We start from the raw sequence: 15,472 nt of genomic DNA, 5'->3' as shown, positions 1-15,472 counted from the left end.
CTTTTTGGCCCGCGACCCTCAAAATATAGATGCCAAAAACTTGGGACCCCCACTGTCCCTCAAAGTGATTTAATGTGGCTTCATTTAGCTGGTCTGCAGAAAATGACCCTACCTATATGAGCATGTGGCTGTGTTTCCTGTGCTGTTATGAATTAACCAACTGCTACTGATGCTTTTGATGATCACTAACCCTGAACTTAGGAGTCATCTGGCAAAAAGAAAGGCAGAACACTCATTACATTTTCTATTTTCAAGGTTTTATTTCAATGTTAGCTACTATTTTGTCCATATTTTTTTACTATAATGGATAAAATGTATTATTTTTAGATAACTTAAAAAAACCTCATTCTGGAAGACATCTCACGACCCCCCATTTTTGTTTCGCGACCCTCCATGGGGTCCCGACCCACACTTTGGGAACCCTTGGGCTACAGGTACGGAACACTAAAGTCTGTCTGGAGCATAGACTGTATAAAATCTGGAGACACGACAGGAAGTCCAGTGATTTTTCCTTACAAAATAAAACTACACGACGGGAAGAAAATGGTACACTTTTTCGGCCGTAATAAAATAATACCGTAAGAGTAGTTTTTGACCTTGAACCACGTGGGGAAAAAAATATATAAATCCTCCCGACGTGGTGTTTCAAGAGGCAGCAATATATGTTCGTATTGTAAAACCGGATGTGATGTGTGTTACTCCTGCCAGCTTGACGGCGGTGCTGGAGTCGCTCTCTCTGAATTGTAGCTTTGATCAGATAAGAGGAGTACGCGGACATATCTCTCTGCACTTCACAGCTGAAGCTACATTTCGAATGATGGATTGTTCAGAGGAGGTTCAGTCTGTTTCTGAGGAGCCCAGCTCTCAAATTGAGCTCAAAAAGGGAATGTCTATCTTCATTGATGTAAGTAAAACAAATTGTATTCCTTCACATCTTGTAGATACCAAGTGTCTTTTTATATTTAACAACTAATGCTTACACAAAGGTGTCATTTTTCAATTAAAAAACTTGAAGTCGAACTATAATGTCATTTTATTTCAAATAAAAACTAACCTACTGTGACAAAAACAAAGGATGAAGTCATTTGCATTGCCTTTTAAGTTAATAAAAAAACGTACATGTGCATTTTACACTATGTTATCTGTTTGAGGTTTTAAACCTCCTGAATCAGTGAGAACCCTTGTAATGTATGCGGGTCACGGAGTGTTCCTTGTTTCAGTGAGTGAGTCAATTTGAAAAGGTTGCCCTTTAATTTTGCTTTATGGTGTAAGATTTCAAAGGGTGGTCATCCATATTTATGTCAGCATTCAATAAGTAAATGCCAAGTTATGGAAATTTACTCGTCTACGGCAACTAATGCTCAATTTTGCTCAAAATAGAAAAGAAAAAGTATTATATTTAGAACTTCTGGAATCTGAAACATCCTTAAAACACCAAGAATTTGATACCAACATGGGGTAGATGTCTTTGAATGATGGGGAATTAAATATTGAAATCACATCTTACATGCATGTCAGTAGCTAATGAACTCCCTCAAACCCTCTTCTCTCCCTCTGCCCGGGTATCCACCAACCTAATTTTATTCCCCTCATCCCTACACTCAACCATTCACTTGTGATGTCTCGATTATAAACCTGTTGGATGCCTTTAGTTAGTGCGTTTGAGAAACACACTGAGAGGAGGATGCACACAGGGGAATTATTAAAGGTAGAGAGCTGTGTATCCACCTCATCAAACGTCTCACTGATGTTGAACATGCCTTATCCTCTGGCTCAGAGAGTCAGGGAATGAAAACACAGGCTGTCTTAAGAGGCGAGATAGTCGACAGGATGCTGCCACTGTTGGTTCTCGATCTCTCTGATGGAACTCTATTAGTCCAGTGTTAATTATCAAAAACACACTGGTCGACTCCTCACAGTTTCCTTCACGCAGCTTGTCACTGCATGTGGTTTTCTCTCCTTTTTGGTATGGTGCTTCTGGTGCCTGATTCTCTTTTGATTAAAAGACAACAGAGGGAGAAAATCCCAAAAGTACCATGGTGTACACGTTGTGAAATTAATTATAATTTCACTTATTAGATATAAAAGATGATGCATCTTTAATCATCTTTCCTTACAGGCTCACAGTTTGAATGATTTTCAGTGTTGTAATTTACAAAAAGCAAGCGTCAGTTAAGGAGAGCAGAATAAGCTGTCATTTGTTGCTCTTTATTGTTGTTCAACTTCAAAATGCAGCATTTTCAGATTCAGAGTTATACCCTGATCAGCTTTTCTTCTTATGTTGTGTGTTTGCGTTTTGATCTGGGTAGTGAGGTTGCTGAATGAATCCTTATAATCCTTGTGAATCCTTAGAGAGTGAAATTCATCTAGTTTAAAATTTAGTCAAATTTTATTTTTGGATTACATTATTAACCTGCACAACTTTGTCAGGGAAGGAGGCAATATTAAAGACTGATTTGCAGTACATTTAAAATAAATAATGGGTTGTCATCACACATGACAGACTGCCTAGAGCTAGAAGAAGGTAGGTGGATATTTGTCATTATATTTATATTAATTTGCAGCAGTGCTGAGGTCCCCAAAGCACTGAAATCTGAATAAGAGGATATTTTTGCTCACTTTGGATTGAATGTTTGCGATCATGCACATTTAGCATTATGATGTCAGATTCAGTAGTGATAATTCGTAGACTGAGTTAAAGACTGTTGAAATTCTTCTTCACTCATTCAAATTCAACAAGATGAGAAAGTAGGCAAAGCTATTTTAGGGTGTTTCGACCCTTTTAAAGCTGATGTGGTCATTGCCAGGACGCCTTTCATCTCCTCTGGACTCTGGGACAGGACTATCAATAATTAAATGAAGCGCTGCTTTTGAGAGTATGATTGATCACACACACACACACACACACACACACACACACACACACACACACTCTCTCTCTCTCTCTCTCTCTCTCTCTCTCTCTCTCTCTCTCTCTCTCTCTCTCTCTCTCTCTCTCTCTCTCTCTCAGTGTGATGTTGTGAAACCCTTTTGACATTCCTCTTGTTCTTTCCTCATTGCAGATTTTACGGAGAGCTGATAAAAACGGTAAATATTCACTCACACAAACAAGTTAATAAAGCCTCTCTGTCTCATGTGTGAAAAAACAAATGTACTTTCTCAATGAAATTCTGATCATGGCTGTCTGCTGACACTGTTTCAGTTTCCATGGAAACAGAAAATTGACCATACCCACTGAAGTTCAACTACAGACTTATAATGAAGAGAAAGGCCACAAATATGCAGCAGTCGGATGTTTTTATCAGCCCATGCTTATTAACTTAGAGCTGGAAGTTCAGGGCAAATTTTACTATTGTTTCACCACCACTGTCTCATATTGTAGTATCAATAATTACCATACAAATACAACACAGTTTGAAATGTTGTTCAGATATGAACCTAAGTTATGAGCTCACCTCATGTATTTGCTTTCAGAAAGCAACAAAGGGAGAATTAAAATACCCTTATAACTTCTGGATTTTGTTGCACATAGGCATTGAAATCCGGCGCTACTCATGGACACATATGTGTATCTTATCCCTCCTTTGAACTGTTTTGCTACATCCAAAGTTAGTGTTTTCTGAAAGACAAAATAATATATGATCTTGAACACATTTAATCCTGACAGTCAAATGTGAAAGTCAAAAAAACAATGCACATTGACCAAAGTGCTGTAAATCAAGGGGAACAACAAATATGAAAACAATCCTAATAAAAGAGCATCCCTCTAAGTAACACACATATGCTAGATAACATAAATGAATGAAACAATCAAGAGCTGAGATGAAAATAAGAACATCGAGTAAAAGACCTGCCAGGAAATATTAAATATAGTAATAGTAGTAGATACGTGGAGGAAGGTTCAACTTGAAATGAAAGGCCAATGGAGATTGGTCTACAGGGACTTAACAATATCAAGCACATATAACAGCATATAAAAGCCTATCATACACTATACCAGTATGAAATATGAAGCTCTTAAAGAAGTCTGCTCCAGACAATATGTGCCATTATGTGTCATTTCATCTCCGCAAGAGAAAATGTATTTTTGTGACATCAATGCGCTCTGATTGTTTTCAGTCAATCAAAAGAACACGTAGAAACCAGTTTGCATCTGAAATTAATCTATCTCTTTACATCAGGCAGTAAAAATAGCAGATCATCAGATCCGTTATTAACTTGGCATGACATGCCTTAATTATTAATTGTATGACCCTGTGGTGGTCTTGTCATGCAGCAAGATAAGAAGTCATCCAACATGTTAACTTGGCTGTTTGATTAGTTATCTCTCAGCTAGCTCTTTGGCAGTGAGTCACTCTCAGCTCAATTTATGTGCATGTGTTTTTCCTTTTTGTATCCTGCACAAGGGGTTCTTTGCCCACAGCATTCGTAGTGACATGACAGTCACAGTGAGCATCACCTAGAGAGCAGGAGGTCAGCAGTGAACATTTAAATTTCAGCCACCTCATCCACCACAAGAGGAGGGAAGCACAGAAGCCACAGCTGTGTGAAAAATACGCTGTTTTTGGTTGGTTATCTTTGTTTTGCTGCAGGACATTCATATTTGGGGCTGCTCCTCTTAAATAAATTCTGTTTAGTTTCACCTCATGAATATTTTTTTCAGTTTGGGCTTTTTTTTTCTTATAATTATAAAGCCTGAAAGCACAAAAATAATGACTCAAATAAATTCTATAAGAAATTACTAGACAAGCCCATTTTTAATTCCCTTGATACTCTGTACAATAAATCAAAAGTATGCTCAACTTTTTTAGAGTTCTGTTGATGAAGCCGTAAGGATACGACTTCCGGTCAACACTTATATTCGCGCAAATCCAACTTACGGTAGGACCTATGATCATAGCAGGACTAGCAACTTTCCTTGCACGGCTGGATGTTGAAGTTAAAGTTCAGGCCAGATTTCTTGGAATGGATTTCTAACTAAAAGCCTTGGAGTTCATTTTGATAATGCCTTCAAATTTAGGAAACAAATCTCTTCTGTGGTTCAGTCCAGCTTCTTCCAGCTGAGACTCATAGCAAAGGTGAAGGCATATCTCCCTCCTAAGGATCTAGAGAGAGTTGTACATGCCTTTATTACGGCTAGGCTTGATTATTGTAATTCTTTGTATGTCGGCTTAGACATGGTGTCTATTCAGCGCCTGCAGCTTGTACAGAATGCGGCAGCTCGCCTCCTGACTGGCAGGAAAAAGAGGGAGCACATCACACCTGTGCTGCGTGCTCTCCACTGGCTCCCAGTCCGTCACAGGATTGATTTTAAAGTTGCACTTTTAACATACAAGGCCCTAAATGGATTGGCACCATCCTACTTGGCTGATCTTCTCCATGCTCACAACCCAACCCGAGCACTGAGGTCAACAAACCAGCTGCTCCTGGATGTGCCTAAAAGTCGCCTTAAAACCCGGGGAGACCGAGCCTTTGCAGCAGCGGCCCCCAAGCTCTGGAATGGCTTGCCACTCCAATTAAGATCGGCCCCAACTGTTGAATGTTTTAAATCTTTGTTGAAGACCCATCTCTTCTCTTTGGCCTTCTACTTGTGAAGAGGAAATTAATATCCTGTTATGTTGTGTTGTTTATTGTTGTCTTCATGTAATTTTTACTTTTTACCTTGTAAAGCACTTTGGCCAACACTGGTTGTTTTAAATGTGCTATATAAATAAAGTTGACTTGACTTGACTTAAAAGTGCATACCGAAATGTGTGTATAGAGATCATGTAAAGGAAACCCCAGTCTAGGCTAATAGATGATAGGTCCCTGGATCGAATTACGGCTAATGCGCTTCGCCTCCTGCTTCTGGAAACCGGAACTCTACAGACACCAAAAATTAGCATCACAAGCCTGCAGACTGTTTAAACATATACAGAAACAGGTAATAGAATTTATGCCAAATAGAAAAGGTTTCAAGCGACACAAGTTTGATTTTATATTGAATTGGCCACCAGACCTGTCAGGATGTTGCAGTCCTGACGGTGTGTTGACAACTGTGTTTTTCTGCTCTCTCTCCCCAGATGATGGAAAACTGTCCTTTGATGAGTTCAAAGCCTACTTCTCTGATGGAGTGTTGACAGCTGACGAATTGAAGGAGCTCTTCCACACAATTGACACCCATAACACAGAGTGAGTGAACGAGCAGCTTTATCCTCTATCTTATTTTATTACACTTCGCACTGAGGGGACATACGGTGACTTGCAAGAATCTACTTCTCTCTCAAGTATCGCATTGTCTGGAAACTTCTTCACAGCACTACAGACTGTTGTTGCAAATGACAAAAAAACTGTGTGTGTATTGTTGTACATAAGAAAGAACAGCACATAGAAGTAGTACAAAGTTTTCAATCTGAAATGCTATTCAACATGTGCTGCGTATGCTTTATGCATTTAATACAGTACATCTTACACTGATATTTCAAGAGAATGTAATTGTTTGCCATTGTCATGTGAAATTGACAATATGCCATATAAAAACTTGTAATTATTCAGAGGAATTGGGCCACACACTCATGAGATTTTTCTTATTCATACATAAGCTCAGTGTCACACAAGTGATGACAAGCAGACTCAAATGTGAGGAGGGGAGCTCCAGGCAGTGAGCCTGTTTGCTCTCTCTCTCAGCAGGACACAGGAGACTCCTGTCAACCCCGTCCCTTTGTTCACCTGTCAGCCTGTCTCACAGTCTTATATCATACACCTACAGAGTAAAGACAGACTTATATGTATTTAAAAAAGAGACTGCACTTATGCCCTTTCACATGAACTACTTCTACATAGTTCAAAACACAAACAAACACCATTACCCTGACAACCCAAACACCATCAATCACCATCCGCAACAACAAACCAGACAGTCATGTAGTGCCACCATAGCAAAAGTGCAGCCGCACAGACCCCATGTTACAGAAGTGATTAACCTTCTGAAACCCTCATTATCCATCCATTAAACAGCATTCAATAATGAGGTCATAATTAACAACCCATTCCGACAATACATTCCTTTTTTCATGCAGAAATGAATTACCATGTCACTGTAGCATATAATTAATAAGCATCATTTACATAGGCTAATATGTGTATTTGGTTTCAATGTTCTTGTTTATTTATTTTCTCCTGACCCAAAGACTCATGGGAGCTTCAAATGTGCACAACCAATTACTTTCATTTTATATACGTCATTAAACCCAGTACTCAACTGGGATCAGCTGCAGTGTTAAAGTAAGTTTTGCATATTGAACTCCAGTTACTCCCTGGTGTGCAGCCTTGTTTTGTAGGCAGACTGTAAGACTCCCTTTCATACTTATGGTGCCTCTCCCTCTGCAGAATCCTCCATGGGCCACCTGCAGGAAAGAAAACACAGCTAATGTAATACAGGACTAACCTAAGCTCACATGAATCACATCAACATATATAATTAAAGTTGGCTTATTTATTTTTTCATTAAAGCTCCTGTGAGCAACTTTTAGGTTGTGTCAATTCTGGCGCCCCCCTGTGGAGAAAGTGGTTCATCTTATTTCTTCACTGATTTTGTTCTGTACAAGTCATGTGGGGTTTTTTTTTAACAAAAAATGTCATCCTGTTTCATTTTGATGTTCAAATGTTTCACTCTTCAAAGTCTTTGCCATGAAAAACATAAACCAAGGCTGTTTGGAGACTGGGTTGTGAATCACGTTGAGGTTTAAGACTTTAAGAATAACTGTATAGAAATTGTCAGTCTTTATGTTGATGGTCTTGTTTACTTTTGGGAGTCATAAAGATTCATCACCATCAATTGCAGCCGGTTTCATAACCTGATAAAAACTTCTCACAAGGCCTTTAAGCAAACAGAAAAAAATGTAAGAAATATTTTGAATGGTAACAAGGATCAGGAGAAGGTATATTGGAAGATTACACGTTTAGCAACAGCTCTATAAGGCTAAAATTAGCTTGCAGACATTCTAACATTCACATATTTGCACACTGCTTAACATTTACCATAATCTTCATCTGAAACAAATGAAAAATATGTTTTTGTATCTGTTCTTTGAAATTAATTGTAAAGTGATCCAACACCTCCTCAGGGTTCTTTTTATGTTGTTTCAAGTGTAATCAAGGTGTTCATCTCATTATCTCTGTTGGGTGTAGTTTACAGGTGCAACAGAGTACACAAAACCAGGAGAGGTCAATTAAACTTTGCTTCCTGTTTGCTGCTCAGCCCTGCTCAGTTTTTTTTAGGCAACAGTATGAAATTGATCTGCTGGGTAAAAAGTCAGAGGATCACCAGGGTTTTAGGGTTATTCAGCCTGTAAAGATCAAAACGTTTTAAGGCGAATATTTCTCTCTGGATGATATTTTAGATCAACAACACTGGTTTTATTTCTGAGCTGCAGGATTCACCTAACATTTTATTTTATTTGATAGTTTTATTGCATCCTTAAACAAACTCCCCAGGACACCAAGTATTAAGATATTATATAACCTTGAATACCAGGGTTTGACACTGCATGGATGTCCTGTGGAAAATACCCAGGATAACATTTAGGGCCATTTGAGGTGAATAGCTGCTATGCACCAGCTGTATTAAAAGCTTTTGATGATGGGACTACAATGATGAGGAATTGGACAGGACTATAATGATAACGTGTAACCACCCTTATAAAGAAGTAGAATTAAAAACACGTAATTCCAGTCAGATCAAAGATCAAAATTTGTTATTTCCTGACAGTACTGAAACACGACTTCTGTTATTAAGACAGAATAAAGAACTACTTCTTAAAATTTGCTACATTAAATGTATTTTAGTCCAACCAAACTTAAACAGAAGTAAGCAAACCAGTAGCAACCTTAAGTTGCATAACTGCAGCAAAAGTTGTCATGATTGAATAGATTCTCCTTAAAGAGATGCTTTTAAGGTGCTGGCAAAGCCTAAAGCTGTGCACTTTGAACACTCTGCATCACACACCCAGAAAAATCCCAGCAGTCAATGTGTAGTTGAAAGTTTGTATTAATTTGTGCTGTAATGTATACAGACGTGGCTTTAGGTAGTGATCAAGCAAAATAATAGATCTGCCTTTGGTTCAGCCAAACAGCCTTCTCTTAAACAAACATCATAAAGGAGACATACCAGTTTGGAAAATAAGTTATGAAAAGTGAGCAACCCCACTCTTAAGTTTGCGTCATGCCTCCGACCGAGTGATAAGCTGGAGTAGGTTTTCTTGTTGTAAGGTTCCAACTTATGCTCTCTGTGTTGTCCGTACAGTATCTTACATTTTTGTTATATAAAGTCATAAAAAATGGCCAAAGAATGCATCGTCATATCAATGCACTGTAGTGTTGACCCTTTCTGAGATGCTGTTACTTAACACTGATGGCAAACCAGTGGGTATCTACCAGGATAACAGTGCAGCTTAAAAAGGTTTGTGGGTTTGTGGTTGATTTTAGAGTCTGTTTGCAACATTTCCAGCCTGTCATGCTGCTCCTCTTTGATTTGTCGAAGCAACTCTAAAACAAAAATGTGAGCGTGCAATCCTCAGATTACCCTCTACCACCACCACAGAAAATAAAAACGTGTTATCATCCTCATCACAATACTTCCCTCTGCTCATGATCCTTTTCCAGTTTCTTATACATCGCTGAAACCCAAACATGAGTACTTTCATTCTAACACAAAAGTCTACTTTTACAGCCACCATATCCATGAATGAATTTACAAATATAAAATCAGTATGTTCTCAAAGATCCCATATCAGTGGCGCTCTACATTCCACAATGTCAGAACCTTCAAGTTTCAAGGAACACAAGTCAGAGCTTTTTGCTCTGTAAGTCTGTTCATGTCTCACTTCAGTTTTACCTCCTCTGCTCCTGTCTGTCCTCCGTGGCCCTAAGTGTTTTCTCCTGTTCGGGATGATTGATTGCTTTGTCACTCTCCTCCCTCATGAGCGACAGCTGAAGCTAGTCCAGAACAGAGTTAAAACCAGTGTTTTTCCCCCCACCTCCCTTGAAGGATATCTTATTTTTTGTCTCTTGAAGCTATGTGTACAAAGTCTAATTCTTAACTTTATCTTCCACTTCACCTTCATCGCTCTCTATCTCCTCTTCTTTTCTTTTTTTTTGTTGTTTCTCTCCTCAGACCCACTCATGCATGGACATTTATCACAAACAGCCATAATTCCTGAAGGGGGTTGCCTGTTAAGAGATTCACTGCTCAGCCAATTGGGCTCTAAAGCCTCCCCAGAGAAGAAATTGCAACTAATTTATGCAGCGATTCGTGACATATTTTTCGCCTTCATTAGTCATCACACACTGAAATCATTACCTAAAAGTTTCCCCAGAGATCAAAATAAGTCTTCACCTCCTTTACTTGTGGAAACTTTGCTTTAAATCTCTTTCTTTTTTTTGTTATGCAGCAACGTGGACACTGATGAACTCTGTGGTAAGTAAATCCCTCATATAACATAACATTTTAAAAAAATAACTGCTCATTCTTCTTATGATTCACAATCAGGAGCACCACAGACTCAAACACTATTTGACATTTTCCCATAGAAGTGAAGAACCATGTCAGACGTGGTCACATGGTCTGTGATCAAACCCCTACAGGCTGTGTGACTGAGGTGTCACACCAATGCTGCGACAACAAAACACCTACAACTCTGTCCGATCAGAGTAACTCACTAAGTGTTTCCTCTCTTTTTTTTCTTGTCTTCCTGCTGTGAAGACTATTTCTCCCAGCACCTCGGTGAATATGAAAAGGTTCTCGGGGCCTTAGAAGACCTGAACATGTCGATTCTGAAGGCCATGGACAAAACAAAGAAGGTGAGTTGATAGAAAACAGACATAAAGTCACTAAATAAATGTCTTTTTGCCTCTTAATAATCCGAAAACTGCTTTAGAAATTGAAATGAGTGCTCTGTTTTCTGTGCAACACAAAGCCACATGACTTCACTGTGATTTTAACCATGTACCTAAGTTACTCAAAGGGCAAAGTATATCTTGAAGGACACTCTAATTTTAAAAGGACACCAATCTGTCCCTACATACAATTCCTGTAACTGATAGTAATCAAGGTTAGAAACCTGCAAAATGTCGCCATCACCATATTTTTTTGTCCCTTTTTTGGCAAATTTGCAAGTCCTTTTGCTTTGACTTCTGGCTGTTCACATTCACACTTTGCAGACAATAACAACAAAGAAAACTTTTTTTGTATTGCAAGAGAAACATAAAACACTTGGAGAAATCAAAGAAGACAAAATTACTGAGTGCAGGCATGTTAACAAACAACGTTTCAATAAAACAGGATGACTGGATGTGTGTTGTTTTGGTTTGATGTGTGTGTATGTGTGTGAATACTAAGTATTTCTCTCCATATGAAGTCTGTCATTTTGGATGGATTGATGGAACATGGGGTCTATGTAAATAGGTGGATGAATAGTTGTGCTTACATATCCACACTATTCCTCAAAATCACCCTGAGGTCTTCTGGCAGGGCTGAATATGTGAAGACGCAAACAGACAGACTTTATACAGACATTTTCCAACCAGCTCCCTCGTGAAATGTCCATGTGAAGTCAAGGTGAACTGATGTGAGAACATCAGGAAGCATTTGGGGAACTTCCCTCTCAGTGACAGGCAGGTGTGAGGATGTTTCTATCATACGACCTTAACCGGATGTATTAAAACATCAGAGGTGGAAGGAGAGTCATTATCAAGATGAGAACAGCAAAGATGTTTGCATGCCCTTGCATTTACACATAGCATTGATATAAATGCAAAAAACACCTCTGCGCTCGTCCAACAGGGAAGAATGCAAGCTGTGGGGGATATCTGTGAACACGAGACTCTAGAGTGGGGTTGAGTTCCTTGAAATTAAAAAAATGTAACTTAAAAAAAGACAGATATTGTAATAGTTGGGGGTCGTATTGCAACTCCTGAACATGTCACAGGTTACTTACAATTAAAAAGGGCCAAATTTAAGCCCTTTTAAAAAAAAATGCCTATAAGGGATATAGACTTTTTCCCTTAGTGGACAATGATATCTTATCACCTCAGCAGTTAATGAGTTAGTATTGTGTGTGTGTGTGTGTGTGTGTGTGTGTGTGTGTGTGTGTGTGTGTGTGTGTGTGTGTGTGTGTGTGTGTGTGTGTGTGCGTGCGTGTGTGTGTGTGTGTGTGTGTGTGTGTGTGTGTGTGTGTGTGTGTGTGTGTGTGTGTGTGTGTGTGTGTGCAATGTTGTGATTTGTCTTTGTTTGCACTCTGACAGTAGGGGCGTGACTTTTGTGTTCATTAAGTGGCAGAAAAAATGCAATTAAATCTGCATGATTTTTGATGCTGCTCATATTTGTTGGTATCAAAAAAGAGTAATTCTAATCAATGAAATCCCAGTAACACACTCACACACACACCTCGTATGCAAACAGTGAACACCCTACTGACATGACATGCAGTGCACATGATGATTATAATGACATGTTTGATTTTACTCACAGTGTGGCTCAAACTTCTGTCTGCAAATCTCTCCCAGCATGCTCCTCTGCTGCCCAGCTGGCCTCCTTAGTTCCCGGATATGTATGACAGAGCCACAGATTATTCATGCTATTAATTAACTTCGTAACAAAACATGCTATTAATTCTTCTTTTTATTTGATTTAAAACCAGCAGAGGAATATAATAAGTTTTGACTTTGTTGTTTAACAAAGACTGCAATGTTAAGGAGAAGTTTTGATTTTGCTGTTGCTGTTGCTGAAGAGGAGGGAGGAGAAGAAGAGGGATGAGGGCAATGAGGGAAAGAAAGGACAAACAGACAAAGATGAATATAAATACTGTCAAAACAATCCCTCTCTCTCTCTCTCTCTCTCTCTCTCTCTCTCTCTCTCTCTCTCTCTCTCTCTCTCTCTCTCTGTGGTATCTCATGTGACATGTACGACACATGCTGTGAAGCTCAAATCCCCTCTCAGATCTTCACTGGACATGATGAGCCTCACTGTGGCTCCTTCAGAAAAACAGAGTGAGAGTCATGCTGTTCAGATGTCAGTGGGAGTATAATGTGATCACAGGCAGGGGTAACACATGATGACATCCAAATTCAGTTAAATCGTCCATATTCTGTGGTGGCAAAGGTAAAGATGATTCAGTAAGTGGACATTGAATTGATGGAAAATGCAGTGACAGAAGATTATAAGAAAGATATTAGAATACAATACATCATTCTGAAAGATCAAAATGAACATGTACAATATGAACAAGGTCGAAGAAAACGAATCAAAGTACTTGGTCCAAGTAGAAACAGTGATTTTTGCAGTGAACTACATGTGCATCAAGTTCAGCCTTCATCTCTGAGAGGAGAATAAAGTCTAGACATTTTCAAATAACTCAACATGGGCCAGACTGCAATGCAAAAATAATCATCCCCCAAGTAATTCTGGGGAAAATGACTTTGAAAGTTGTTAAAGCGAAATGCCTGTGTTGATGTGAACTTCAAGGTTTTGTCATTGCAGAGGGGCTAAATTACTTTACAGTGCACCTCAAAGAGACTCAAGTCACATTTCATTTAAAAATAAGTCTCCAAATTTACCCACAAAGCTCAAATTTAAATCAATGTTCCCTCAACAATTGAATAGAACCGAGCAGTTACTGACAAAGATAGAAACTGAGTAATTCAATCACAGGACTGCTGATGTTTCCCCTGGAGCTTTTTATTTAAAGGGTTTTTTCCTTGAAACCTGATTTATAATTTTTGCTTCTACAAAGCACCTGTGAAGCCATAAATGATTACTTTCACTCTGATATGAGTCATAACACAAGAAAAATGAGATATAACATATGACCTGCTGCGTTTCTCTGACTGTTATGGATTATTGGCTGAGCAAGGAGGAGAGCAGATGATGCGTTAGTCACAGAATAAAGCTCAGCTGCTCTATTCAGCTGTATACGTGTCTGAGTGGGTGCTTTCTGGCTGTGGACGTGTTTGAGGGGGCAGGCGACATGCATGCGTGTGATTTTGGGATGTGTTTCTTGAGTGTATGTGAGCTTACATATGCACAACCTAAGATGTGTGAGCACATAAGAAATCCATGCACAACTGCGTGGGTGCTGGAAACGTTTTGCAGCTAAACCAGAGCGTGTGTGACGTATCCGTGAGACACACTTTCATTATACACTGTTATGCCTGCCAAAGCTATTTACAGGCTTCATATACACAACCTTCTTCTGCTTTGACTTCAAACCTTTTATAGCGGATCCAACCTGCTGATAGATTCAGAAGCTTTGTTTTATGGTGGGAGGCCTGTGAGGGATACAATCATTTTTCTGTTTTATTCATAAAATGAAAAGCAGCAGGCGCTGTGATTTGGCGGTAAAATGGGCAACTTGCACCAAGGAAGGGGAAATGTTAATGATCTTTCAAAAAAGATGTAACTAAAAAAAAACTAAAGTTGCAAGTTGACGTTCAAAAGTCATGTACTGTTGATAAGACTGTAGCTATGAAACCTTTTCCAAACAAGGAAAATGAATACTGTGAGATAGCACTAGAGCCAACAGCTTAGCCAAAAATTGACATCTGAGAAGATGATACACTCTTGCTCCAGACAGCAATACTCACACCTCCCTTGATACTGTCCCTAAAATCAAGTCTAAGGAAACTAGAAATTAAGCTGTACGTCTGTAGGTGTATGTGGCTTGTTTTGAGACACTCTGTTTTTTCTGTATTTAAAGAGACAAAACTGTGTACCGAGACTTGACTTCTTTTCAGCACAGGGTGTACAGTCAGCAGATGGTTATGAGATATTCACTGGCTTTGACAAAAAAAATGCACTGCATTGAAATCATATTTCTTCGATCAATAGTGCAGCCTGATACAAACAAGCCTGTTGTTTTTAAAATATCAAGGTAGAAGAATTTATGTTGTGTTGTTGAAATCCAGTTCTCATTTCTCAAACTGTGTCAGTGGAATGATCAAAAGGTGGTCAGAAAGTCAAGGTTAGAAAGTATTCCAGGTTTCAAACATCTTATTTTGTACATTATTCATCATAATTTGTAATAAGGATGTTAGAATTAAAAGCCAAAAGGAAGTTGTGATGTTTAGCACTGTGAGTACTCTCTCAGGCTTCAGTAGCGTAATCTGACTTACAGCGAAGGAAACATCATTTGACCTTTTGAATAACTAACAATGAAAGATCAAACGAAGGAAGCATAATGGTAATAATTTAGGCGGATGTTAAACTGCTTAAAATGACTGCAGATTAGTCAGGTGGTCTCACACCACATACACCTCACACCACATACACACACACAGATTGAGACAGAAGTGTGGATCCAAGGAGGCAATCTAGACTCAGGTGGTAGACAGGTGAATGACCTTTTTGTCGTGACTCACTCTCACTGAGTAAATGTGAGGAGATTAAAACAAACCAATTAGAGTTGAGGGTTTTTAAAACATCATTTCTTTTTCCCCA

At 38.9% G+C, this 15,472-nt stretch overlaps 1 protein-coding gene across 3 annotated transcripts in view; it reads left to right on the top strand.

Moving 5' to 3' along the window:
* Positions 1-713: 713 nt before the first annotated feature.
* Positions 714-15,472, top strand: part of necab1 (N-terminal EF-hand calcium binding protein 1) — a 38,862-nt gene continuing 24,103 nt past the window's right edge. For all 3 annotated transcript variants that reach the window (XM_034705108.1, XM_034705107.1, XM_034705109.1), the window contains exons 1-5: positions 714-904; positions 3,063-3,087; positions 6,063-6,171; positions 10,431-10,456; positions 10,742-10,839. In XM_034705108.1, the coding sequence (XP_034560999.1) occupies positions 815-904; positions 3,063-3,087; positions 6,063-6,171; positions 10,431-10,456; positions 10,742-10,839 (348 nt within the window). In that variant the 5' untranslated portion in view covers positions 714-814. The remainder of the gene's footprint in view (positions 905-3,062; positions 3,088-6,062; positions 6,172-10,430; positions 10,457-10,741; positions 10,840-15,472) is intronic.

This window comes from Notolabrus celidotus, chromosome 16, assembly GCF_009762535.1.
Source record: "Notolabrus celidotus isolate fNotCel1 chromosome 16, fNotCel1.pri, whole genome shotgun sequence".
Lineage (NCBI taxonomy): Eukaryota > Metazoa > Chordata > Actinopteri > Labriformes > Labridae > Notolabrus > Notolabrus celidotus.
The sequence above is the reverse complement of the archived record's forward strand: the minus strand, read 5'-3'. Positions and strand labels throughout refer to the sequence as shown.